Genomic DNA, 27,275 nt, shown 5'->3' on the forward strand with positions numbered 1-27,275 from the left:
CCCCTGTGTATCATCCTGAATTAAACATGTCATAATTTCAAATTGGACCTGATCATGAAGGTAGTTATTCACATTTTCCATTTTTGTCTTTCTACCTTCATGCTATTACCACCTGTCCTGCTAGAATCTTGGTTTTAAACCATTCTTGTTCTTTTACATTAATTTTGTTATTGCCTAATATTTCCATTAACATCAGCTCTATATTCACTTGAAGTGGTATTTTGAATATTTTTCCATTTTCACTATTTTTCTTAAAATAGTATTTTTGAACATTCCCACAATGGATGGGTGTACCATCCACTTCTTCCATATTTTTAGTGCTATGGCTTTTAAAATTTCTGTTGTTAGGTTACTTGCAAACACCCCATATCTTCCCTCGCCCTTGTTGGCTTCATGCTCTATCCTAATCAATGTTTCTCTCTTCTCACGCTTAATTTCTAATAATGATTTTAATTGGAATGCTTCATAATATAGCTCCGGGTTTGGAATCTCCAATCCTAGATCCTCCTGGGGTATATAACATTTTTGGGTAGTTTAGATTTCTTTTCTCCAAAAATCCAATCTTTTAAAGATTTGTTAAATTTTCTTTGATTATTTTTTGTTGAAAGGACTTGAATTAAATAATGTTTGGATTAAGAACATTTTGACTGCTTTTATTTTGCCCAAAATGCCCAAATTCATATATTTCCACCTTTTTTATTGTCCTGGAAACTTTCTTCCATGCTTCTTTATAATTTCTCTCTGCCATCTTATCTATATATTTTTCTTCTGACACTCCTAAGTATTTTCTTTTCCTCATGCAATAGGGATAGTGTTTTATTAGAAACTGGTATCAGAAAATAGGATCAATCTCTGATAAGCAGAGACTACTGAAGGGTATCCATACATAGAGATCCTGATTCCAAAACAAGGCATCGATATTAAAATCCTTTCTGAAATCATTCCCTTTTCACCCCTTTGCTATTCCTTTAACCAATATTTATTCTTGCTCTGATAGCTCACGAAATGGCAGAACTGGGCTGATGTCTACCATTGACAATTTCTCACCATGCTGTAACAGTGAATCAAACCAATGATATTTTCAGTGATAATAAAGTGTCTTTATTGTCTGCATATTTCATCGGTTACATTCATTTTGGAAAAAATAGTAAAGTGTCTCCAATCCTGCTATTTATATTAGGAATACTTTTATCAGTAAACATATACAGAGCCAAATGCAGAATAATCCTTAGCATCAATGATTTTAGGACAAATTAAACCTACCGACTGTCATATCTTTGTATGGAAATTGTATAATATATCAGGCAACTTGAAAAGAGACAAAAAGGCAACACCAAAATCTGCAATAATGATTTGAGGAAAACAATTTCTTTACGTATTACAACTATGCAGAAAAAAGTTGAGGAATTTTATTAACCATATTTAAACAATACTTCCAAGTATTATTACTATGAGCCACTCAAAAATGGTTTGATTTGTCTTTAGGACTTCAGAAAGATTTTTTTGCAGGGTTTCTTAATTAAGTTGGATTAAAATGTCCTGAGGAAAGAGGGAGAGATAACGTTTAAGAGGATTAATTTGAAAAGAAATGATATCCCCCCCCACCCCCACCCCAAAGTTTGGTTCAAAGATTGTACAACAGCCTTGAACTTAAAAGCAAAAGAATTCAGAAGACTCAGAATTGTTCTTCGTAGACTTTGAATCTTGCTGGTTAATAAAAATTTGAGAACATGCTACTTCTCACAGTCCTTCCTTTGGTCTGTACCTCATCTAGAAAATTATTGGCACCATGCTGCAGATAACTATGGAAATCAGGGGAAGTGATGCCCAGCTTTAGCAAGCTAAAATGTAAGCCTTTATATCTGTCCAGATTTCTTAAATCTGGTAGATTATTTAACAAAACAGGTAGATATTGCATGCATGCAACATTTATAAAGCGCATGGCTCTATGTGACAGCCATGAGAGCAATAGAGAAAAAGTTAAAGATAAAGGTTTTTCCTTCACATGGAGTCTAGTCATTTCCGACTTTGAGGGTTGGTGCTCATCTCCGTTTCTAAGCTGAAGAGATGGCATTGTCCATAGCTGCCTCCTACATCATGTGGCCGGCATGGAGTGCCACTACCTACCACATAATCCACACAAGGGTCTACAATGCCACTTTTGCCCAACTTACAAACCATCCACACTACAGAATTTTAGTAGTTTAGCTGCCATGGCTTCATGCTATTGAATCCTGAAGCAGCAACCTATAATTTTAGAGTCACTATTGGGAAGGACCTATTTAACCATACCTGATGTGCCAGGAGCTACTTTCAGGAATAGCCTTAATTTAATGCATTTAATAAGCCTTTATTTAATGCATGCAATTAGATGATACCCCTAAAAATGTCATATGGGAATCATGACATTATGAGTGGAGAGGAGTTGTGAAGAACCCAACTTCTGAGGTGTGTGTGTGGAAATGATGCACACCTTTAAAGAAAAAGTCATTCCCAGAGTTTGAAAACATTACCTAGGGACAATGACTTCCACAATTCCTAAATCAGCATAACAATTGGTTGTTAATTCCAAACAAGTTAATTTCCCCAGCTCTAATAAATGGAAAGATCTTCCAACTTACCAAAGGGAGGTGTCTCAGCAGTCCGATATCATCATATTTTCCTGATACTGCAAGTTCAGCCAGTTCTGTTTCATCCTGAAGGCTCGATGGGTTCAGTTCTTCCTGACTGTGTTGCAGAGTACAAATATACATTTTGTTCAGCATGATCTTAGGAACTTGCTTGCATTTATTTGCCTTTGTTTAAATGACACAACTTGAACTAGCTTCATTTTGTATTAGAATAATACACTGGCACAATATAACACTTTTCATAGTGCTCTTATAGAAATCACTTTTCCTCAAAAAACAATGCAGAACATTTTGATTAATATATAATTATATTATAATAATTAAGAACAAATGGGTGAGTCTTGCATGTAATATACATAGATATATATGCATGTACTCCTGGTATATGCTCTGCTTTCTAATAATAATAATAATAATAATAATAATAATAATAATAATAATAATAATAATAAACAACTTTATTTTTATATCCCGCCCCATCTCCCCAAAGGGACTCAGGGCAGCTCACAATAGGGACAAGCCGAAACAACAACACACTTATTTGACAAAAACTTAAAACATTCCAACGATACACAAAATAAAATAATGGACAATACATTAATAATACATTTTATTTTACATAATACTAATACATTTTAGTATATGATCCTTCTTCTTCCAAGCTATATTTATTAGGTAAAGGTAAAGGTTTTCCCCTGACGTTAAGTCCAGTCGTGACCGACTCTGGGGGTTGGTGCTCATCTCCATTTCTAAGCCAAAGAGGTCATGTGGCTGGCATGACTGCATAGAGCGCCGTTACCTTCCCACCAGAGCGATACCTATTGATCTACTCACATTTGCATGATTTCGAACTGCTAGGTTGGCAGGAGCTGGGCCTAACAGCGGGCCCTCATTCCGCTCCTGGGATTTGAACCTGGGACCTTTTGGTCTGCAAGTTCAGCAGCTCAGTGCTTTAACACACTGTGCCAGCAGGGGCCCCCTATATTCATTAGGGTAGGGCAAAAAAGTCAAAGTTGTTGTGTGTCGGATCCAATCCATTTGTTTTGTCATTTTTGAACTGGGTTTCGAGGCGAGTTATCCCATCATGTGTATCCTGCGACATTGGACCGGGATAGCCAATTTTTCTAATGGCTTTGTAAGTTTTTCAGTACTTAAGCATTTTAAAGCATCCAAACTTGGTTTGAGGGAGGTGCAGCCTAGCCTGGCCTTGCCTTGCCTCCCTGTGGCCAGTCGCAGAAGGGAGGGAGTCTCGTTTGCAAAGGGCATTGGTGGCTGGCTGCGGTTGCTATTCAGGAGAGAAATCCCCTTTGCTGTTCTGGAGTGGTTGCTTTCTATGGGACTCTTAAACTGGGTTGCAAGAGGAGGGAGTCTCGTTTGCAAAGGGCATTGATGGCTGGCTTCGGTTGCTATTCAGGAGAAAAATCCCTTCTGCTTCACTCTGCGGGATCTCCCTTGCAAACCACTTGCTCTTGCCCTTCGCAGCCTTCCCTCCTGCTTTTGCCAGAAGCTTTAAGTGAGGAAAGGGGGGAAAGGAGGGGGGATCAATCCCAATCCACGATTCAGATCAATTCACTCTGGTTTTGTGCTGGCAAAACCTCAAACTAGATCTCTAACTAAACCTCCACCCAGGTTGGTGTGTCACTGACTTTCCACTTCAGGGGGAGAAGAAAATTGGAAATGGGTGGGGAAAGCAAACTATCACCCTGCTAAGGATTTTCCACAACTCCCTCTAATATTTTAAATTACCCTGATATTATATTATTATTATTATTATTATTATTATTATTATTATTATTATTATTAGTAGTAGTAGTAGTAGTAGTTAACGCTTCTGCAGTAAGGTAATGGTGCTCCATGCAGTCATGCCAGCTACATGACCTTGGAGGTGTCTAGGGACAATGCTGGCTCTTCGGCTTAGAAATGGAGATGAGCACCAACCCCCAGAGTCGGTCACAACTGGACTTAACGTCAGGGGAAAACCTTTACCTTTACCTTATTATTATTGGCACCCCACTTTTCTCACTAGACTTGAGACTGAAAGGGAGTCACGTTAAAATATATATAATACTAGCTGTGCCCGGCCACACGTTGCTGTGGCTTAGTCTGGTGGTGTTGGTCAGTCTACATTAGGTTGTATTTATGCTGTGACCTCTAACCTTCTTTATACTCACATTAGTAGTAGTATTTGAAGTCTGTTACCTTCTTCAATTTTTGTCTTGATTGATAATTGCTTGAGATCCCTGTTGTCTTTGGTTTGTTGATAATCATGATGTCTGATTCTGCTGAGTGCGGTTTATATTTTTATTGTGGTACAATAGTCTTTTTTTTTTGCCTATGTAGGTGTTTATTATTATTGTTGTAGTAGTGGTCATGAAGGTTGGATAAGTTAGATGCTACTGTATTATTTTTTTGGAGGCCCAGTATAGCACTGACTGGCCTCTCAGCCTCAGTGCCTGGCTGCTTCTTGCCTGTGATGGTGTTGATTCTTGTTGTTGTCATTGTTATTATTGTAATTGTTTTTTTGGAGGCCAAGTATGAATGTAGGGATTGGGGAGATGGATGAGCACTGAATGGCCTTGTAGCCTCAGTGCATGGCTGATTCTTGTAGAGAAAGGTTGTCCTGTTACACACAGTATATAATAGAAATGAAGTAGCAAACATATAATCACCAAGGCACATATATAAACTATTTTACAGCATTATATAAACTATTTCACAGCATTATAGCAAACATAGCATTCATGTTTATATATTGCCAACATAAAGGAGTTCATAAGCTGAGGTTAAAACTCAGTATTCAGTGTTGTCTTGAAGCTTGGTAGAAAAAGCATCTCAATTGATGATCTTTATAAATGAGGGTTGTACCCTTTAAACAAATTATCAAAGTCCCAAGCAAGAAAGAGTCTTCAAAATGTACATTCAAAGAAAGCAACAGCAAAAAACAACAAGGGTTCCCGGGGTATTCTATGTCCTTGTTTCAGGATGGGTGTCCCTTCTTCAGGTTTAGTTGCTTCTTGTATAGTCTTCTGAAGATTATAACAAACTGTATTATAAGGAGACAATATAATAGATTTGCTGTTATCAGCACCCAGTAGCATGAAACAAAATTTAAGGATATTTGCAAAAAAACTTACTTTCACTTTTCTAGGTAGTGGCTCTGCTGTAATTCCAGCTCAGGATAGCAACTTTTTCTTTTTCCAAGAGCGAGCAAATTGACTGATAAGGGCTACTCCCTTTTAAGGATTGTGAGCTAATTGCAAAGCTAATTCACAGGTAACAAGAGAGATCTAATTTATCATTCAGACCATGTGGATGCATAGTTTGTAATTTGGAAATCCAGAAAGCTTCTCTCTGGAGTAGAACCCTTTTAACATCACCATGAGGTTTTATGGTGATCTTTTCTAAGGCACAAAAAGTAAAGCTGGTATATGAGTGGGCTTTCTCTAAAAAATGAGAGTAGAGGGTAGACTCTGATGATTTATTTTTGATGCGTGAGCGGTGTTCAAGTATTCTAATTTTTAACGATCTGGAGGTCATGCCTACATATAGAAGTCCACAGGGACACTGTATAACATAAATGACCTGGTCAGTGATACATGTAGTAAAACTTCGTAGTTGTATATGGATTTTTAGAGTTGGATGTAAAAAATGTTTAGTTCTGAGAGACTGTGTGCAACATTGACAATGTCCACAGTTTGAGTGGCCTCTAAGGTTAGATTTCTTGATAGTAGAAGTTGTTAAATCAGAGCTTATTAGCATATCCTTAAGATTTCTTGAGCGTTTATTAGCTATCATAGGTAAGTATTTGCAACCAGGGATATCTCTAATAAGATGCCAATGTTTCTTAAGTATTTTGTGAATTTTTGGAGTGAACTGAGTCAAAGTTAAGGGCCAGATGATACGGTCATTGTGTTTCTTTACTTGGTCTTTCAGTAAATTTCTTCTATCTATGCTTTCTACTTTCCTAATGGCAGTGTTTAGAATTCCTGTAGGATAACCTCTCTCGTTAAATTGGTCTCTGAAGAGAGATACCTCTGCTACGAAATCCTCAGGTGTACTGGTGTTGCGTTTTAATCTCATTAATTGTGCAAAAGGTAAGTTGGTTTTTAACTTGTGGAAGCTGGAGTAATGCATAATGGAGTTTTTGTCTGTAGGCTTTCTATAGTTCTTGACCAACAGTTTATTATCCTTTTTGTAAACTGTGACGTCCAAAAAATTGACACTGGTATGGCTGTGGGTACTGGTAAATTTTATGTTATTGTGTATAGTATTTAGCCAAGTGCTAAGTTGTCTGGCTGTATCCTCTGTATTACAAACTAAAAAAATGTTGTTTATGAATCTCCCATAATATATTATATCATGTAGTAATTCGTTCTTAGTACTATTCAAGATCCACATTTGTTCCAAATTAGTGATATAGAGATTTGCCAGGGAAGGGGCTAACGCGCTCCCCATTGCGACGCCAAATGTTTGTAAGTAGAACTGAGAACCAAATCTAAAATAATTATAATCCAAAACTATATCCAAAAGATCAATTAGAAATTGGGTAGGTGGTATTGAGGATTCACGTGTGTCTAATAATTCTTTTAGTACTGTTCTGGCTTCATCCAGTGGTATGTTGGTATAAAGTGAAGTGATGTCAGATGTCATAAGTACAGCTTGTGGAGGTATTGATAATGTTTCTATGATATTGATGAAATGCTTGGTATCTTTAATATATGATTGCGAGATGGCTGATTCTTGCCTGTGTAGGTGTTTATTATTAGTGGGTGAGTGGATGGATAGATAGAGTGGGTACTCTCCTTGTTTCCTTCATTCCTATGCTGTTCCCTTTCTCTGCTCTGATCCTGAGCTCACTGATAAGAACACACTGGTCAGAAAGGAGGGTAAATATAACCGGATCAATGGTCTTTCTCTCCCTTTTGCTCTTGGCCTTCCGGGCAGAGAGGGAGGGCTCTTGTCCTTGGCATTCCTTCGCTTCCCTTCCCTCACTCCTTCCTTCCTTCTATCCATCCCAGCCTTTCCTCTCTGTGGAGCCATAGAACTGGGTCAGTGGGTTGGATGGCGGGGAAAGGGAGAAGGAAGAGGCCTCTAATTGAAATGCATGGACTCCATGCCATGGGGTGCTGGGATTTGTAGTTTGCATCCAGTCCAACCCCTTTCTTTCTTTTTGTCATGGAGGAAGACCCCACTCAAACCCCTCAGACAGATGGGCATCTGGTTTAGTTGTGTTGTTATAGTCATAATGCGTTGTTGTGAGTTTTGTGGGTCCGGATTGTGGTTTTGTGGTGTGGTTGTGTTGTTACAACCAGGAGGCAAGGCTTTTGCCTTGTGTTGCCAAGTTTCGTATTTCTGGGGCATTTAGTTGTGTTGTTAAAGTCATGATAAGTTGTTGTGAGTTTTGTGGGTCCGGATTGTGGTTTTGTGGTGTGGTTGTGTTTTTACAACCGGGAGGCAAGGCTTTTGCTTTGTGTTGCCAAGTTTTGTATTTCTGGGGCGTTTAGTTGTGTTGTTATAGTCATGATGCGTTGTTGTGAGTTTTGTGGGTCCAGATTGTGGTTTGTGGTGTGGTTGCATTGTTACAACTGGGAGGCAAGGCTTATGCGTTGTGTTGCCAAGTTTCGTATTTCTGCGACGTTTAGTTGTGTTGTTATAGTCATGATGCGTTGTTGTGAGTTTTGTGGGTCTGGATTGTGGTTTTGTGGTGTGATTGTGTTGTTATAACTGGGAGGCAAGGCTTTTACATTGTGTTGCCATGTTTCGTATTTCTGGGGTGTTTAGTTGTGTTGTTATAGTCATGATGCATTGTTGTGAGTTTTGTGGGTCCGGATTGTGGTTTTGTGGTGTGGTTGTGTTGTTATAACTGGGAGGCAAGGCTTTTGCATTGTGTTGCCATGTTTCGTATTTCTGGGGTGTTTAGTTGTGTTGTTATAGTCATGATGCATTGTTGTGAGTTTTGTGGGTCCGGATTGTGGTTTTGTGGTGTGGTTGTGTTGTTATAACCGGGAGGCAAGGCTTTTGCATTGTGTTGCCAAGTTTCATATTTCTGGGGTGTTTAGTTATGTTGTTATAGTCATGATGCATTGTTGTGAGTTTTGTGGGTCCAGATTGTGGTTTTGTGGTGTGGTTGTGTTGTTATAATTGGAGGCAAGGCTTTTGTGTTGTGTTGCCAAGTTTTGTATTTCTGCGACGTTTAGTTCTGTTGTTATAGTCACTGTGCAAACAACTTTATCCTTTTATATATATAGATGAATTAATAGTATAATTATAGGAAGGGGAAAGGTTGCATTTTAAATCTATGTTTTAGTAGTTTTCCTTTTACAATTTGCTCTATATTTGTGTGTATGTGACATGTGTAAGCCCCACTCCTGAGGGTGTTCCCTCCCCTCCTGGTTAGAAGCAGGCTAAGCCCCATTGGAAGAAATCCACTCCTAGATTATCTTCTTATCCCAGATTATCTGGCAATGTGGACTCGTATAATCCAGTGTTGAAGGAGGAGCAGTGTTGAAGATCTACACTGCCCTATATCCCAGGATCTGATTCCAGATTATCTGATTTAAACTGGATTATATGAGTCCACACTGCCATATAATCTGGGATAAGAAGAAAAGGAAGGAAGGGAAGGAAGGAAGGAAGGAAGTAAGTCAAGGGGAAAAAGGAGAAGTTTACCTTGGCTTCCCTTTCTCTCTCCCTATTTTGCACAAAAGTTCTCCAAAGCTTTGCAAACCTCCTCCAGAAGGAGGAGGAGGAGGAGGAGGAGGAGGAGGAGGAGGAGGAGGAGGAGAATAATTGTCCCCACTGCCATATAATCTGGGATAAGATCCCGGGATATAGGGACAGGGTCTCAGGCAGGAACTACGCTGCCCTATATCCCAGGATCTGATTCAAGATTATCTGATTTAAACTGGATTATATGAGTCCCCGCTGCCATATAATCTAGGATAAGAAGAAATCTGGACCAAGCTTGGCACACAGACCCAGCATGGGCAGCTTTGAATCCTGGGGGAGTTTTGGAAGGGGTGACCCAAGACTTTTGGGAATTGTAATTCGCCCACATCCTTATACATTATCTCATGGGAGCATTTACAAAAAACAAAAGACTGAGGTTTTTTCCTCATCGAAACATCGAAAGCGGGCCAAGTCTCATAGGGAAGAAACAGAGGGCCCCTTTTTGGGACAGCATGGTGTAGTGTAGCAGTTTGAAAATTGGAATATGATTGTGGCTTGATTCCCCACTCAGCCATGGAAACCCGCTTGGGCAAGTCACACATTGTGATGTCTCAGGGACCTTTGCCCCATGACCCCGCAACCATCATAGATCAAACTGAAGAGGATTTGGGCTTTTTTCCATCTCAGCAAGATTCTGTTCCATTCCAGATGTCTCCTGTTGACATTTTTGTGCCAGAGCCAATTAGGGACACCCTTGAAACAGATCCTGTTGTTCTGGAAAGCTTGGTGTTTGATAGGAAGGCTTTTCTCAAAACACATCGCTCCCAAAAGCAGTTTTTAAGGCGAAGCGCGAGATTAGCGGAGAGAGACAATTGTGACTAAACCGTTTCCCTTGGGAAGTTTCAGGGAAGCAGGCATCTGGTACAATGTTGAAACAGCTCCGTTCTCTGGGAAGATTTAGGGAGTCAAACACCTGCTTGGGGGGAGTTCTTGAACTTCCATAAAAGTTCTGCACTGAGCTTTCCCTATTGCGGTGTCAACGTGACTATTCATAGAAGAAGATCGTCTGTTGTTCCTGAGCTTCCAAGTGGCCCTCCGGTGTGCTTACTCACGAGTAGACCAGGAGTTGCATTCCACTCCTTGTCAAGTTTGGACTGCGTTTCAGATCTACCACGAAGTACCTTGCCTAGCCTTGAATCCTTGTTCTGGACTTTACTTCAAGAATCTCCCTGTGAAACCTTGCTCTTTTCCCCACTCAAACCTCCAAAGAGTTTGAGTGTGTTTCGGTTATTTGGATTATAGACTTTGGACTCTAATACTGGACATATAACTTCATTATATTGGACTAATTTTGATCTTCTCTAAAAGGTCAACTGCTGGACTATATACTCTGCTTATTTTTGTTTAGAACTTTTATTGCTTTAATAAAGATATTAGAATGTTTTTTGGCCTCCGTGTTGGTTTCCATTGTTCGCGCTGCTTAGGAGTGTTACACACACTCTCAGCCCCAGAAAACCCAATGAAACAGGAAATAACACTTTCAAACCAGGAACAGATTTCCTTATTCAGAGGCTGATGACCATCTGTCAGGAATGATTTAATGGTGTACTATGATTTCTGTTCCTGTGTGATATGTCATTTCCTAATTAGTTCTATCATAGAAACATGGCAAAACATATACCACTGCCAAAACTTTGTCTTTGCGCAAGGGACATGGTACAATAATAATAATAAAATAATAATAATAATAATAATAATAATAATAATAATAATAATAACAACAACAACAACAACAACAACAAAACTTTATTTATACCCCGCCACCATCTCCCCTCGGAGACTCGGGGTAGCTCACATGGGGCAAGGCCCGACCAGCATAATTTACATAAACAACAGCATAAATACATTGCACAATAAAACAGGAGTTAATACAGTGGTAATAATATCAATCAACCACCAAGTACAATTCAGTCAACTTCATTGGTGGGGGGGACTGCAGCAGCAATATAAAAATTACATTACAAATTACATAGCACATTATGGTTTGCTGGGACACTGTCCACCAATTTCACTGAGTTTCAGCCACAAAAACAAATTTCTGAAGTAGAACAATGACTTTCAAAGTAAAGACAACCCAATGAAACAGGAAATAAGACTTTCAAAGCAGGAACAGATTTCTGCAATTATTAAAAATGGTTTCTTATATAAGCTATGAAAATTCACCAAAAATCAGAGGATAAGGGAAACGTTATGAATTTTGGTGAGCCAGCAGTGTTAAATATGTTCTACCACTGTACCAAGTTTGAGGAGGATAGCTCAAAAAAATGAGGACAGGAAAGTCCTGTAAATTTCTCCCCGGTGCTGTTTTTGGCCACTGCTGTTTGTACTTTTCGATATATTAAACAGATGCTTGTGTTAAGAACTCATTACTGCTCTAGGCATTTAAAAACGACATGCCCTCCATGTCTCTTGTTTTCTTACCTTCTTTGCCCAGTTAAGACAGAGTCCAAATACTTCTTCACAGCCATCTGCCTTAGAAAGCGACTGTAATGATCAGTGAAGTCAGAATCAGAGTGGCGTTTGACTGGCATCTGTTCATCATTCCTTGAAAACCAAGGACAACTGTAATCAACACATTAATTCTCAACCTCCTAAACAAGAAGGTCCCTATGATGAAAAGTTCCCTTGCCAGTGACAAGTTTATTTTCAGAAACCTTTGGCTTCATTTATAAACCTCCCCTACTCTCTAAGTAAATATGTCTGATTAAGTATCTTGTAGGATGGTTGTAATTCATTGGTGGAGCATATGTTTTGTATGCAAAGGCACTTTTGGGTCAACTTCTGGTAGGAAAGAACATTGTTTCACTTTCCAGATAGTGCTAGAAAAGAATGTTGCATGACACCACCAGAGTGAATGGACAAATGGTTTAGCACTGTGGAAGGTGGCTTCCTGTGCTTCAGGGGAAGTCGGTATAGGCAGTCCTTGAGTTACAACCAACTTACATATGACCCCTAGTTACAAATGGGAGTGTGACAACAGAAAGTGAGAGGTAACCCACCCCTAAGAAGGAAAATTCACTCCTGTAAGAGTTATCATGTGGAAAGGGTTTTTCCACTGAAGCTTTCTCACCAATCTTTGTTTCCACAACCCAATATTTACAAAATCCAATTGTCAAAGGACAGAAAGTAAGGTAAAATCTTCTGAACAGAGGAAATACAGTATAACAATGATATAAACCATTGGTGTAGGTTAAGACTATAATAATGGCTATGTATCATAACGTCTCCAGCATCCAGATCAATATGCCTCTAAATACAAGTGGCCAAGGAACATGAACAGGAAAGCACAATGTTGAACTTAATATCTTAATGGTGGGCTCATCACAAACAACTGTTTGGCCACTGGGAAAAACCAGATATTAACTAGGTATATCTGTATCTTATTCATGGAAACTCTTCTTCTCTTCTTATGATTGCCGGTAATTCTTCAAATTCCTGCCCTCTAATCTTTTTATGTTAACAAATGCTCTTCAATCTATATATATAAAAGGATAATGGTGTTGCTCCACCGGGCAAAACAACAAAACTAAAGGTTCCCCAACCTAGAAAATTGACAACGCAACTCCTCATCCACGTCTTTACGTTCTTATGCTCAACAAAGGATCCCCCCCTCAAACAGGGAAACACCCACTCTTTGAAGGTCCAAACCCATTCGGTACTCATCACTCTTTCATCTCAAAACACAAAATAAAGAGCAACACTCTGAAAACAAAGGAATTCCATTCAGGAAACAATCAGGCCCACCTAACACCTCCCAACAAAGGATTCCCCCCCCCCCCCCAAGACACGGAACCACCTAAAAAAAGCCACAGCAACGCGGGGCTGGGCACAGCTAGTATTTCTATATGCAGAGGACATCTCACTGATAAGGATGTGGAGATCTTTCTAATATACATAAGGTAAAGGGTAAAGGTTTTCCCCTGACATTAAGTCTAGTCGTGACCGACTCTGGGGGTTGGTGCTCATCTCCATTTCTAAGCCGAAGAGCTGATGTTGTCCGCAGATACCTCCGAGGTCATGTGGCCAGCATGACTGCATGGAGCACCGTTACCTTCCCGCGGGAGCGGTACCTATTGATCTACTCACATTTGCATGTTTTCGAACTGCTAGGTTGGCAGGAGCTGGGCCTAACAGCGGCCGTTCATTCCGCTCCCGGGATTTGAACCTGGGACCTTTTGGTCTGCAAGTTCAGCAGCTCAGCACTTTAACAGACTGCGCCACCACCAGGGGCCCAATATACATACTGTATTGAAATTTTTTCATCTATGTTTCTTTTTAGATAATGTTCTAGCCACTTCTGCAATGCTATGTAGTTGATCAGTGCAAAACTTTTGGTTAATTCATCTCATATTCAAGATGGTATGCCCTCCAACATTTCACACAGTGAAACTGGGATACATTTGGCCAAGCAACATTGGAGTGTCATCAAAATGGCTAAGGAACACCCAACCAAGAGAAAAGAGTAGTAATAGTTTATTTATTTTTCCTGAGACTATTTTTTACTATAACAACTTGAATTTGGGGTGATGGTGGTAGTGGTTCCCATCTTCTTTGTTCCCATGCAAAACAAACAAACATAGCCATGGTGAGTGTATGCCTTAAAATATTATTATTTGGGAATTAGATTTTCATAGGTGAGTGGGCTAGTCTTGACTCTATACAATTACTACTAACATTCATTGGATGATCAGAAGCCTTATTTGCTCATCATAACCATGGTGAGTGAATGCCTTAAACTATAGGCAGGGTGCACTTACATGCAAACAGGTAAATGATTGAACAAATCAAGGTACATGCATAGGCTCTGTCTGCAAAATCAAGACCTCTATATTTAACAATATAAAAATAGATCATAAGTACCCTAAAGGAATCACATCCCACCTGATTTGGAAGCTAAGTTAGTCAGCCTTGGTTAGTAATTGGATGGGATAACACCAACGAATACCAAGCAATATAGACAACAATTCAGAGGAAGAAACAGGCAAAACCAACTCTGATAATTCCATGCCAGAGAAAATCTTATACAATCTTATACAATCATGGTGTCACCATATACTGACAAGCAACTTGAAAACTTATAGGTTTGTACAACTAAATAAATGCTTTGTATAAATGTCATGTAAATATCCCACTGTATGCAGGGTCTGTTATTGTAAATCCATGTGTGAGCTTGCCCTCAGAGTTCTGCTGACTGAAACTCTTGCCAACTTCTGGACTGTACAAGTCTCTAAAATCAGGAACACTTCAAGTTAATATGTAAAGATGCCCATTTTGAGAAAGTTGAATGTGCAAATTTATATTTGCTAAACATTGTTCTCTAATATGCATTTAATTTTACTATGTGTGTTCCTGAAATAAAACTGACCTGAAGTCTTTATCTGCATGTGTCTTTGTGTGGTGTATTATTGACTAGCAAATTTATTATTTCCCAATTCTGGGAGAAAGATAGTATATAGAATAAATTATAGAATAATAAAAATGATTATAGCATATTCATAGACAGCACATCAGATGTGCATCATTTCATCAGAATTCAGAAACATAACTGGCCATCCTTTGGGGTGGGGGGGTCGTGGGAGTTACAGTCCAAAACCTTCCTAAGCCCTCCTTCCTTGAGAAGAGAAGGCTGAGAAGCTAAATGCCTGAGGATCTGAGACCAAGTGAAGCAGCCAAATATGTTATAATTATTACACATTGAAAAACTGTTCATTAAAAGAATATCAGATGAGGAAAATACTTTCCAAATATACAAGTCAGCTGCATTGTTTTCACTTTTGAGGTAGAAGCTGCAAAATGACACAGATTACTATTTCCGGGTGAGAAGGGTGGGATATAAATGCTGGAAATAAATAAATATTTCCCAAGGCATTGACATTAATATTTAACAAATATGTTGGCTATTTTTCATTCAGATTTTAAAAAGTTATTGTTGCTATGTGCCTTTGAGTTGTTTTAAACTTATGGCATCCCCAGGCAAACCTGCCATAAGGTTTTCTTGGCATGAGGTGTTGATAGAGGCTTTGCCATTGCCCTCCTCTGAGACTGAGAGAGTGTGACTTGCCCATGATCACAGATTGAGTCTCCATGGATGAGCAGGCATCTAAACCCAGGTTCCTCAGAATCCTAGTCCAAGACTTTAACTACTAAACAACACTGGCTTTTAGTAGGTTGCACTGATCAGAAAATATTTCCATTTTCCTTCCTTTTTGGTTGTATTGTCTATTAGTGTTTAGCCTATTTACTTATTGAGTTTGCTGCCAGAAATCAAAGTATTTGTTGGATTTGTGGATCATAGCATTTGTTGTCAGATAGCTTTCAGTACAGAGATCTTACCTCATTGCTGAATATGTTCCCAAAGAAGATAAAGCAAGAGTTTGGGAGCAGAAAACATAGAGAAGTGCAAAGGACAGGAGAAACTGGGGGCCACTTCTGTATTCCATCTCTATGGACCTGGGTTGACAACAACAATACAAATATCAATATCCAGAAAGAAAGAGACATTTGCCAGGAAAGTAGGAAGTTCATCTTTCACAAAAAATGGAAGAAGAACCAATCCATCTCTCACATCTCAAAGTATCAAACAAGAATATGATCTGGATATATTCACTTTGTTGCCTGATGTCAAAAGACATCTTCAGACTATTTCTACCAGAGGCAATATATTTTCTTATCCTGAAACATGGGGTAAAAATTGTAAAAAAAAAAAATCAGTATTAAAATGATTACTCTCATAGTCATGAAGACTACGTTTGTTAGTATAAATAGGAAAAAGAGCACTGGTATTGTCTTCATTGCACTTATATACAGTTTTATTTTACAAGTACCATTTTAGTGGTGTACAAATGTAAATTACAGGGGAGCTTTAAATAAAACTTGACTTTAGAAAGTGTATAGTCAAGAGTAACATAGAGACCGGTAGAGACCAAAATAGGTGCACTGAGTGCCAATTTTGCTAATTACATTGAATTAAAGTGTTAAATATTAACCTACATCATATTGATTTGCAAGTGGTTTAATCCTGTTGCTAAAATGGTATTACCCAGGTTTTGTATTTCGACAAGACTAAAAAAAAAACCACAGGCTTAATGTTCTTAATACTTGAAGTACAATGACAAATAAAGGCAGTTTGCAACCAAAGGCAGCAGTTGTTTTGAGGGACTCTAAACTCAGTGGGAATTGGTCCATAACATCTGCGTTCAGGATTTCAGAACTAGAAACAAGCTACTAATGAGCTGGAATGAGTTTTCACGCACGACTGCAATGCACAATAATTTATTGTCATGCAAAACCATCCACATTGTTTCACAGAGACAATCACTTTGGAAACTGATTTTACTTCAAATAGAAATTGAAGAAATCCTCCCCTAAAAAACATACAATTACTTCAATAGTTCAGAAAGAGCTTTCTGCAAAATCGAGTATGGCACAGAGTAACAGGGAACTTTTACTTACAAAGGATGAAGGAGGCTTTCTTGTCTTCTCAGGAGCAGGATAGTACCCTGACCAAAACAACCCTGGGAGCTCTCGTGAGTGCTGAATGCCTTTGCAGCTGTTTTGCTTTTTCCGCAGGTTTCTTCTTCAGATACTGAACTGGAGTTTTGAAGGAAAAGTCTGTGCTCTGCTCCCTCCCTCTGATTGCTGGTCGGAAGTTTACCAGCTCTCCTTGCTAAGCCAATGCCCTCTTTCCCCTTCAGTGCACTCTGTGCAGTCGTTCAATCTGTCTCATGTTGTAGGGTTTATATATATGTATCTACAGAGGACCACTTCCCTACTCCAAACAGTTCATATTTAATTCATGGGAAGCCCTCTTCCGCTTAAATTGATTTATAGCTAGATTGATGAATGACTGAATATGAGTAACATCGGACTGGGCAAAGAATCCAGTTTTTAGAATGCATGGCCAAATCCTGCCTCCAGGATCAAGGAATTAAGATTATAGTATTAAGTGGTGATTTAAACTAATGTGGGGTTTTTTCTCCTCCCAAGTCCATGATTTTAAAGGAAATGAAGGGCCAGAGACTGAAAGCACTCTAACACTCATGTAGAAATTCAAAATGAAATCTCAGAATACCTGAGATGGTATTCTTCTGGATAGATTTTTAGTTGTAAATACTATGATTCAAATATATCTTAGTTAACTATACATTTAACACTATGTTTAGTATATAGCAATACTTTGTTGTCTAAATCTATATATTTTGGCATATTTATACTGCAATTCAGTTCTAAAATATATTGTGGCATTTTAAAATTACACAAGAGTCAAAACTAGATATTTGTTCAGTAGAATTCTCTACTTTTCTCCATTTTCCTTTAAGATTGAGAGAGTATGAATAGGTTTCCATGGCCAAATGGGGATTTAAACTCTAATTTCCAGAGTTGCACTCTGTTGGCTATACTGGAGCAGATATCATTTAGGATATCCTTTTACAAAAATTTTTTTTTCTTTTTACAAGTATCCTAGTGCTCATGATATGAAATGAGATTGCTGCCTCTTCTTTTCCAAGTAATAGCTAGGTTGTTTAATACATGTATGCCACAATCCTTGAGATAGTTATCTGGGACTAAGCCCTGTTGAACATAGTGAGCCTTTCTTCCAGGTAAATGTTTATAGGGTTTCTCTGTCTGATTTCTCATGATGACTTGTAGATTTGTTCTTTAAAGGCAAAAGAAATCAAAAGAGCCATTTTAAGATGTGAAAATATGCATTCTAAATTTTGGAATGCAAATTTGGGGTCACTGGCTTTGTTTAGACAGGGCATTTTCAGATTTTCCACACTCTCAATCTCTGGATATTCATCAACATAGATAGGAGTGTTTGCCATCTTCTGTTCTCTCATTTTAAGCATATTTGCCCACTTCAGCAACTCCAGCTAACAAGGTATTAGTCAAGAATTGTACCCATTAACTAAACCAGATAGCAGCTGGCATTTGACTCCCTAGTCTCTTTGCATTATTGATTCCCTAAAATCAACTACTTTATTTTAATATGATTTCTTGGAAACGGGAATGCTGAAAGAAAGAATATCTGGCAAATGGTTACTACCAAACCTTCTGAAATCTTAGAATCTCTATAATTTCCTGCAAATTAAAAAAAATGGGTATCTATTCATTTTCAGTGAAATCCGATATTCCTTTAATAGGAGCAAGAATTCAATAGAGTAGGTTCTTCCTGATGTTTCAGTTCTCAGTTTTGTAACATCTAAAAGTTAAATATATGCATAGTATATTGGCTTGTGAACCCCCAGGTAGTGCAGCGTGTTAAAGTGCTGAGCTGTTGAACTTGTGGATCGAAAGGTCACAGGTTTGAATCCGTGGGGGGGGGGGGGGCAGAGTGAACACCCACTGTTAGCCCCAGCTTCTGCCAACCTAGCAATTTGAAAACATGCAAATGTGAGCAGATCAATCTCTTATTCCTGCAGCGAATTGGGAGATCTACTATTTACAACTGTTTGCCCCTTCATCCCTTCCAAAGAAATATCTTCCTCCTAGTACAGACAGCCCCGAAAATCTGCCTGACTGGTCCCCGACTACTGTACAGGAAATAAAGAGTATAATTGAAAGTCTTAACAACAATAAAGCTCCTGGAGAAGACCCTGACTGGTGCCCCCCCCCCCCAATAGTAGGTCTATGTAATCACATAAATAACACTGCCAATATTCCTACAGGTTAGAAATTGGCAATAATTATTCCTATTTACAAAAAATGGTGCAAAAAAGATCCAAAAAACTATAGACCTATCAGCCTAATAGATATAGTGGCCAAAATCTATTCTAAAGTACTTCTTTTTAAATTAGAGCTCTGGGAATATGAAAATAAAATCCTATCAGAAGAACAAGCCGGCTTCAGATCAGGAAGATCCACCATGGATAACTGTTTTGTCCTAAACTACCTAATATATAAACATCTAAAAAGAAAGAGCAGACTTTATGTTACTTTCATTAACTTAAAAGCAGCCTTTGACAGCATCAACAGAGAGCTCCTCTTGCAAAAACTAACAGTACGTGGAATAGACTATAGATTACTACTCCTGATCAAAAGTTTATACTCCAACAAGCAAATCCAGGTTAGAATGGGAATCAGTGGTGCCTTGACAAAGAGAATAGGTTCCTGCAAAAGTGTAAGTCAAGGATGTTTATTGGCCCCTTTACTTTTCAACCTTTATATCAATGACCTGCCAGACCACCTCAGCAGCCCCGAGGTCCACATGCCTAAAATTGGTAACAGACACATAAATACTTTTCTATATGCAGATGACATGGTTTTGATGTCTAATACTCAAATAGGTTTATGAAGATTACTGATTAAACATAACACCTACGCCCACAAAAACGAGCTGACAATAAACAAAACCAAGTCAAAAATTATGGTGTTCGGAAAGCACCCATCTAGACACAAATGGGTTCTAGATGCAGAGCGTATAGAACAGGTTAGCTCTTTTACATATCTAGCTCTTTTACATATTGGGATAGACATCATTCAAATTCCATTTTTTTCCTTATCATAAATTCCTCACATCTCATTTTTAAAATCTATCTGGAAATGTTATATATAACTCACGTACATTTTTCATGTAGGTGTTTCCTAGTATAATATAGCATAATATTCCTAATGCATGATCTTTCATAGAAGATATTTCTGATATATGGTTTTTGCAAAGTGCTATGAGATATTAGCATCGGAATTGGTTTCTGAATTGTTGCAGGAAAAGGGACAATAATAGATTATTTCCAGTATGGGGAAAAACTCCTAAATTTCAACAACCCTACAATGCAACAATGCCTGGAGATCAGTGATGCCATGCAATAAGGGTCAGACAAATTCAGCAGTAATCTATCACTATAGCAGCATAACAGTATGATGTGATAATGATAAAAAATGCTACAATCAATAGATAATGGGCACAGTCAGGTCCAGTTCTTGACTAAGTGCTCATGAAGTTACGGTTCGCCCATCTATATATATAAAATGATAAAGTTGTTTGCGCAGTGACTATAACAACAAAACTAAACATCCCAGAAATACGAAATTTGGCAACACAATGCAAAAGGCTTGCCTCCAGGTTACAACAACACAACCACACCACAAAACCACAATCCAGACCCACAAAACTCACAACAACGCATCATGCGATAACAACACAACTAAACGCCCCAGAAATACAAAACTTGGCAACACAATGCAAAAGCCTTGCCTTTCAGTTATAACAACACAACCACACCACAAAACCACACAGGACCCACAAAACTCACAACAACGCATTGTGACTATAACAACACAACTAAACGCCCCAGAAATACGAAACTTGGCAACACAACGCAAAAGCCTTCCCTCCAGGTTGTAACAACACAACCACACCACAAAACCACAATCCAGACCTATAACACTCACAACAATGCATCGTGACTATAACAACACAACTAAACGCCCCAGAAATACGAAACTTGGCACACAACTAAACGCCCCAGAAATATAAAACTTAATAACACAACGCAAAAGCCTTGCCTCCCAGTTGTAACAACACAGCCACACCACAAAACCACAATCCGGACCCACAAAACTCACAACAATGCATCGTGACTATAACAACACAACTAAACGTCCCAGAAATACGAAACTTGGCACACAACTAAACGCCCCAGAAATATAAAACTTGACAACACAACACAAAAGCCTTCCCTCCAGGTTGTAACAACACAACCACACCACAAAACCACAATCCAGACCCATAATACTCACAACAACGCATCGTGACTATAACAACACAACTAAACGCCCCAGAAATACGAAACTTGGCACACAACTAAACGCCCCAGAAATACAAAACTTGACAACACAACACAAAAGCCTTTTCTCCTGGTTGTAACAACACAACCACACCACAAAACCACAATCCGTACCCACAAAACTCACAACAACGCATCATGACTATAACACAACTAAACGCCCCAGAAATAAAAAAATTGACAACACAACGCAAAAGCCTTGCCTCCCAGTTGTAAGAACACAACCACAACACAAAACCACAATCCGGACGTACAAAACTCACAACAACGCATCATGACTATAACAACACAACTAAACGCCCCAAAAATACGAAACTTGGCAACACAACACAAAAGCATTCCCTCCCGATTGTAACAACACAACCACACCACAAAACCACAATCCGGACCCACAAAACTCACAACAATGCATAGTGTCTATAACAACACAACTAAACGCCCCAGAAATACAAAACTTGGCATACAACTAAACGCCCCAGAAATACAAAACTTGACAACACAACACAAAAGCCTTGCCTCTCAGTTGTAACAACACAACCACACCACAAAACCACAATCCGGACCCACAATACTTACAACAACGCATTGTGACTATAACAAATACAAAATTTGACAACACAACTCATCCACCTCCCCAATCCCTACATTCACACTTGGCCTCCAAAAAAACAATTACAATAATAACAATAACAACAACAATAAGAATCTACACCATCACAGGCAAGAAACAGCCAGGCACTGAGGCTGAGAGGCCAGTCAGTGCTACAGTGGGCCTCCAAAAAACAATACAGTAGCATCTAACTTATCCAACCTTCATGACCACTACAACAACAATAATAATAAACACCTACACAGGCAAAAAAAAAAGACTATTGTACCACAATAAAAATATAAACCGCACTCAGCAGAATCAGACATTACAATTAACAACAAACCAAAGACAACAGGGATCTCAAGCAATTATCAATCAACACAAAAATTGAAGAAGGTAACAGACTTCAAATACTACTACTAATGTGAGTATAAAGAAGGGTGGAGGTCACAGCATCAATACAACCTAATGTAGACTGACCAACACCACCAGACTAAGCCACAGCAACGCGTGGCCGGGCACAGCTAGTTATATTTATAATTTTCCTGTCTTGCCTCACAGCTCAGCAGTTTTATATTTTTATTCATACTTGTTGTTAATAGCACTGTAAGCCATCTCAGTACTGGTTCTGGGAAAATAATGCTTACAAATACAAAAGGAAGGAAGGAAGGAAGGAAGGAAGGAAGGAAGGAAGGAAGGAAGGAAGGAAGGAAGGAAGGAAGGAAAGATCTCAAGCTGTTTATCATTTGTTATTGTTTAATGCATGATCCCTAAACTAAGGCTGTGGGCCCTTCAAGATCATTTGTGCAGCCCCCACCCTAAATTCAGACTTATGGGCACCCTAAGTCTGAAATGACTTGAAGGCACATGACAACAACCATTTTAATTAACTTGACTATCTCATCAGTCAAAAGCAGGCCCACTTTCCATTGAAATAGTGGTAAGTTTATATTGGTTAAAATTGTTCTTCATTTTAACTATTGTATTGTTCCTTCTTTTTTTTTCTTTTTCTTTTTTTGCACTACAGATAGGACATGTGTGCTGTGCATAGGAATTGATTCCTGTTTCCTCCCTCCCCCCCAAACTATAGCCCAGCCCCACAACACTCTGAGGGACCGTGAACCAGCCCTCTGCTTAAAAAGTTGAACAACTCCTGGTTTAATGGAACAGCGAGATATTCCACTTTGTTTACAGAAAGTCTCAGTTCAAATCACAAAATGGTGAAGGCAATCTGGCCACTTAGGTAAAGAAAAGGAAAGAATAAAACATACCATGCGATTAATTCTGAAAACTAATCTTTGGAAGGCCTAAGTGCTGGACTGGCATACATAAAATAGTAAGGGGCTTTCCCTAATTCTTTTCTAACTGTATACCAGGTTAGGAAGATTATCACCCACAAAAAATACCTTCTATAACATTTTTAAAGAATAAATCAATCTTTTTCATGCAATGTATCATATTGAATTCTTCTTTCTTTATGCTGGTATTTTTCTGAATTCTCAGACTGCAGTGTTTGATTCCAATCCAAGTATAAACTGTTGTCAAAGGCTTTCATGGCCAGGATGACAGGGTTGTTGTATGTTTTCCGGGCTGTATGGTCATGTTCTAGAGGTATTCTCTCCTGACGTTTCACCCACATCTATGGCAAACCTCTGAGGATGCCTGCCATAGATGTGGGCGAAACATCAGGACAGAATACTTCTAGAACATGACCATACAGCCCAGAAAACATACAATAACCAAGTGTAAACCTATCCTTCTTCACAAAGGATACATAAAATGTCATAAAGAATGCACTGATGTATCTCCCTCAGATCCTAATCCTTGACGTCCTTGATGTCCATATCAGTATATTTATTAGGGTTACAAGAGTTATAAATAGGTACTTTCTGATCTGCTGGAGTCTGCATGCCACATTGATCTGCAGATGGATTTGGATGGTACACTCAGTGTAGCATGAGCTAGGAGATTTCCAATCAAGAACAAATGCTTCACAGAATGGGGATTTGGAGGTACTTGATGCATATTGAACACATCATTTTCCGTGATGCAAGACTTTTCAAGGTGAGCAAATCTGACACAGATCACTCTCCCATGGCAGGAAAACTATATATTTAACATATAAATATATAGGCAAGTATGAGGAGAATCATAGAACCAAGTGTACCTGATTTCATCTAAATCTGCATAGATGTATGTTGTTAATTGATCTTAAACTGTTACAACTAGTTTTAAATACTCTAATTTTACATTGAATTACATTTATTAGTATGCTTTTTGTCTGAAGTAGAAACTGCCAACATGTTAAGTTCTGTAATCTGGCTCCTTGGGGTGGTCCTACTTGCAATAGGAGAAGCTAAATGCACCATAGATCTTCTTTCTGCAATTTTAGTCTGGCATCATCCCGAATCCCCTTCATATATGTTATTATTTCCCTCTAACCAGTTTTTAAGATGATTTCAAGAACCATAAAATTCTGCAGTGAAATCTGCAATTGTTTTAAATTAATTAACAGCAATCTTGTAATAAATGTAGTCACAGTAAAGAGCATTTACATAGTATCCTGTCACAGATTTGAATAGAAACATTTTGATGGATGCTGAGCAAGCGAAAGGAAGCGGTTTGTGGACACACCATAGTTATTTGGAACTGACTTCAGATTATTTCAACCAGACCTAAGATTATTATATTCATAACATTATCTTCTGCTTTCCATTTTGCAAAAGGAATTCACAGCCATCATCCTTTCAGATTGGGAGATTGGTGTCAGAGACAGAACGCCACCAAATAGAGTAAAACTCAGTTTATTGAAGTTACAAAACTGAAAATGCCCGTAGGAAACAAAGGATTAGGCAAACACTTGACTTCAGTGTGAAAAGTAACAAAAAACAGCTCCGTTTGAACTAAAACGGTTCAAAAGGATAAACCGGATTAAACAGGAGTTTAATCCGGATTAAATCAAAAGTGCTTACTTCAGCCTGGCAGATTTAGCAAACAAAAGAGGATTAACAGAGGTCAGAATGAACACAATAAACTGGCAGCAGAATCCTCTCTGCTACTCAAACGCTACAGATGAGTAAATCAGGCTGTTTACTCCTCCGTGCAACGAGCGAAATCCGGGTCCAGGCACATCAATCAGGGTAACGGCGGTCAGCAGGGTCTCAATCCGGTCCAAGGTCGAAAGCCAAATGCAGACTGTAAGGATGTTATGAGTTAATGGGAATTATTGATATGATTTTATTTGTTTATTAAAAGGAAAAAGGGGAGTTATGTATTGATGAAGACAGGTCTCACATGGAAGCCAGCTGTGTTCAGCGGGTTGCCATGGCAACGTAACCTCTCTCTGGAGGAAAAAGGGGGCGTGGCTAAGATGACAGTTGGAGCATATTCCCTTTTAAAAAGTTCTGTTGCTGTGAGGGTTTAAAAAGGACAGTTGCGGTTAGGTTTTGGAAAGATTAGGAGCTGTGGAAATCAGCTAAGGACGGCAGCTTATGGTCACTCAGGGGAAAGGCTGGGAATATAAGCTGACCAGGGGAGTTTAGTATACTGTGTTGAAGAGAAGTTATTTAAGAAATATCCATTCAAGAAAGACTACATTGTAACTTAAGATCCGGAACGTTTACTGATTGAAACCATACGCTTATGTACCAAAAATAAACTTGAATTTTGTTATTGTTCATAAAGATAAGTCTCCTTGCCTCTCTGTAAGCCTGTTACCTCACGTTGGTGGCAGTTACCGTACCTATCTATATAAGTTACCGTACTTTCCTATATAAGTTACCATCTTTACTCATTTAAACCCAATCAGTTCCGTTATCCTTCCTTATCCACTAAATCATCCCTGTCATACATTCACACATCCTCCACTCCTCCCTCTCATACGCGCGCACATCACCACAGTTCTCCTCAGTTGGAGGCAGTGGTGGGATTCAGAAAAAGATTCCTCCCTGCCTCACCGCTCTTCACAGACGTCTAGAATTCCACAAGTCCCACCGATAGCCACAGAAGGGATAATCCGGGGTCGAAGTCAGTCAGTCCAGCGTCAATCCAGAGTAGGTAATTAATGTCCGTCAAAAAGACGACGGAGGTCCAAGCTATCAAGATTAAACACAAGTTGCACAGAAAAACCCCACACAGTACCTCCCGCCATCTATGCCCAGTGTCCTTAGTAACTTACGTATCCAGCAACGAGTCACACCCGTCTTCAGGAAGTTCCCCAACAAGAGCCCAAGCGTTCGTCCAGATTACCTTGCCCAACGCAATTAGACATTGATCCTAAACCCCATTTTATCCCAGTTCAAACTCATCATCGCTGTCAGCTGCCATCCTAATCCCAGGTGCCCCATCATCATCATCCTCATCAGAGCTAAAACACCTTTGACTACGCCCCACAGCATCCCCAGCTGTGGATCCCGCTCCATCTCTCCAGCCCGTCCATGGGTCTGATCCTGCAACCCGCCAATCGCCTCCCATGCTTTCATTGCCGGTGACACCCAAATCCTCCCTCACACGAGTCCACTCCATGTCATCCTCCTCCGAGCTGACCATTTCTTCCTCCATTCCCTCGGTAAAACCCTCAAATGAGTCCTCATCTGTTGGTTCTGCAAATAAGTCCCGGAGCCGTTTCCTTTCACGCTCCTCAAAAGAGTCTGACTCTCGAGGAGTCTCCTAGTATCGGAGCCAGAAGGCTCAACCATAACAATTGGGGTTTCTATAATACACAGTAGAGGAGCTGTGGTTTTTCTTTTATGAACCCAGGATATTCTAACTGGAGATATTAATGACTTATGGAAGAGCTTCATTAAATACTATTTGTAGAGAATAAGTACTAATGTACCGACTAGCACTTAAACTCACTCTTCCCATACTCTTCCTTTCTCTTACTGAAAAACACATTAGGGGCAGTACCACACAATAGAAAAGTCTGCACTGACCTGGGTTTAAAAAATGCGGTTCGGGGCAGATTTTAGTCCGCACACCAGCCTCAAAAGCCCGCGCTTTTCGTGAGAGGTGTCTAGATGTCCTCCCGGTACCTGTGTCATGATACAGGTCTCCCGGGGTGGAAAGAATTGGGACCTGCTCTGCTCCTCCTATTGTTTCTCTTAGTGCATTGGTTAGCAGTGCACTGTCCAGTGCCTTGATCTGTCCAATGCCTGCCAATCCTGTTTATCAGTTGTAACAAATAAACAAGTTGTGGCCCTTGGTTATCCCAACATCATGTATGAGACTGTTTCTTCTGGCTGGTGTGGGTGGGTGGCTGTCATCTTTGCCCACATAATTCTCACATTTTAAACTCTTTGTATTACAACTTCTGAAACTAAATACATTTGAATCAGAAGTTTTCGCAGTGCATAAAAATACTTTTAATAGGAGCAAATTAAATATGATTGTCTCCAGTGGTTCTTGAACATAATAAACACACAATGTTGTTACTGTCATACCAGGCAAAAGTGAACTGAATGGTGATGCAATGTTCTGTTCCCTCTTGAATAGCTGCAATGTGTTAGCTCATCAGTTGGGAGCTAATCTTCATAGATG

General features: G+C 39.2%; 1 protein-coding gene and 1 long non-coding RNA gene across 2 annotated transcripts; both read right to left on the bottom strand.

Annotated features, from left to right (window-relative positions):
- Positions 1-1,084: 1,084 nt before the first annotated feature.
- LOC100564168 (VIP peptides) lies at positions 1,085-17,561 on the bottom strand. The gene is made up of 5 exons (XM_008123780.3): positions 16,812-17,561; positions 15,693-15,809; positions 11,781-11,903; positions 2,622-2,727; positions 1,085-1,539 (listed from the first exon to the last, which is right to left on the bottom strand). Exons 2-5 carry the CDS (start codon positions 15,797-15,799, stop codon positions 1,516-1,518), a joined length of 360 nt encoding a protein of 119 aa, XP_008121987.2. The 5' UTR covers positions 15,800-15,809; positions 16,812-17,561; the 3' UTR covers positions 1,085-1,515.
- A 6,964-nt stretch (positions 17,562-24,525) lies between these two features.
- On the bottom strand, positions 24,526-26,474 carry LOC134297992 (uncharacterized). Its single transcript, XR_010004952.1, has 2 exons — positions 25,915-26,474; positions 24,526-25,831 (listed from the first exon to the last, which is right to left on the bottom strand). It is a non-coding gene; the product is annotated as an uncharacterized LOC134297992 (long non-coding RNA).
- Between the last annotated feature and the right edge of the window lie 801 nt (positions 26,475-27,275).

The sequence above is a fragment of the Anolis carolinensis genome, chromosome 1 (assembly GCF_035594765.1).
Source record: "Anolis carolinensis isolate JA03-04 chromosome 1, rAnoCar3.1.pri, whole genome shotgun sequence".
NCBI classification, from domain to species: Eukaryota; Metazoa; Chordata; class Lepidosauria; order Squamata; family Dactyloidae; genus Anolis; species Anolis carolinensis.

Excerpts from the sequence above, each read along its gene's own strand:
- LOC100564168 (XM_008123780.3), bottom strand. The coding sequence starts at position 15,799 with ATGGAATACAGAAGTGGCCCCCAGTTTCTCCTGTCCTTTGCACTTCTC. Across the intron at positions 11,904-15,692 it reads GGAACATATTCAGCAATGAG|GAATGATGAACAGATGCCAG; the intron begins GTAAGATCTCTG and ends TTGGTTTTCAAG. Across the intron at positions 1,540-2,621 it reads TGCTGAGACACCTCCCTTTG|GACATTTTAATCCAACTTAA; the intron begins GTAAGTTGGAAG and ends CTCTTTCCTCAG.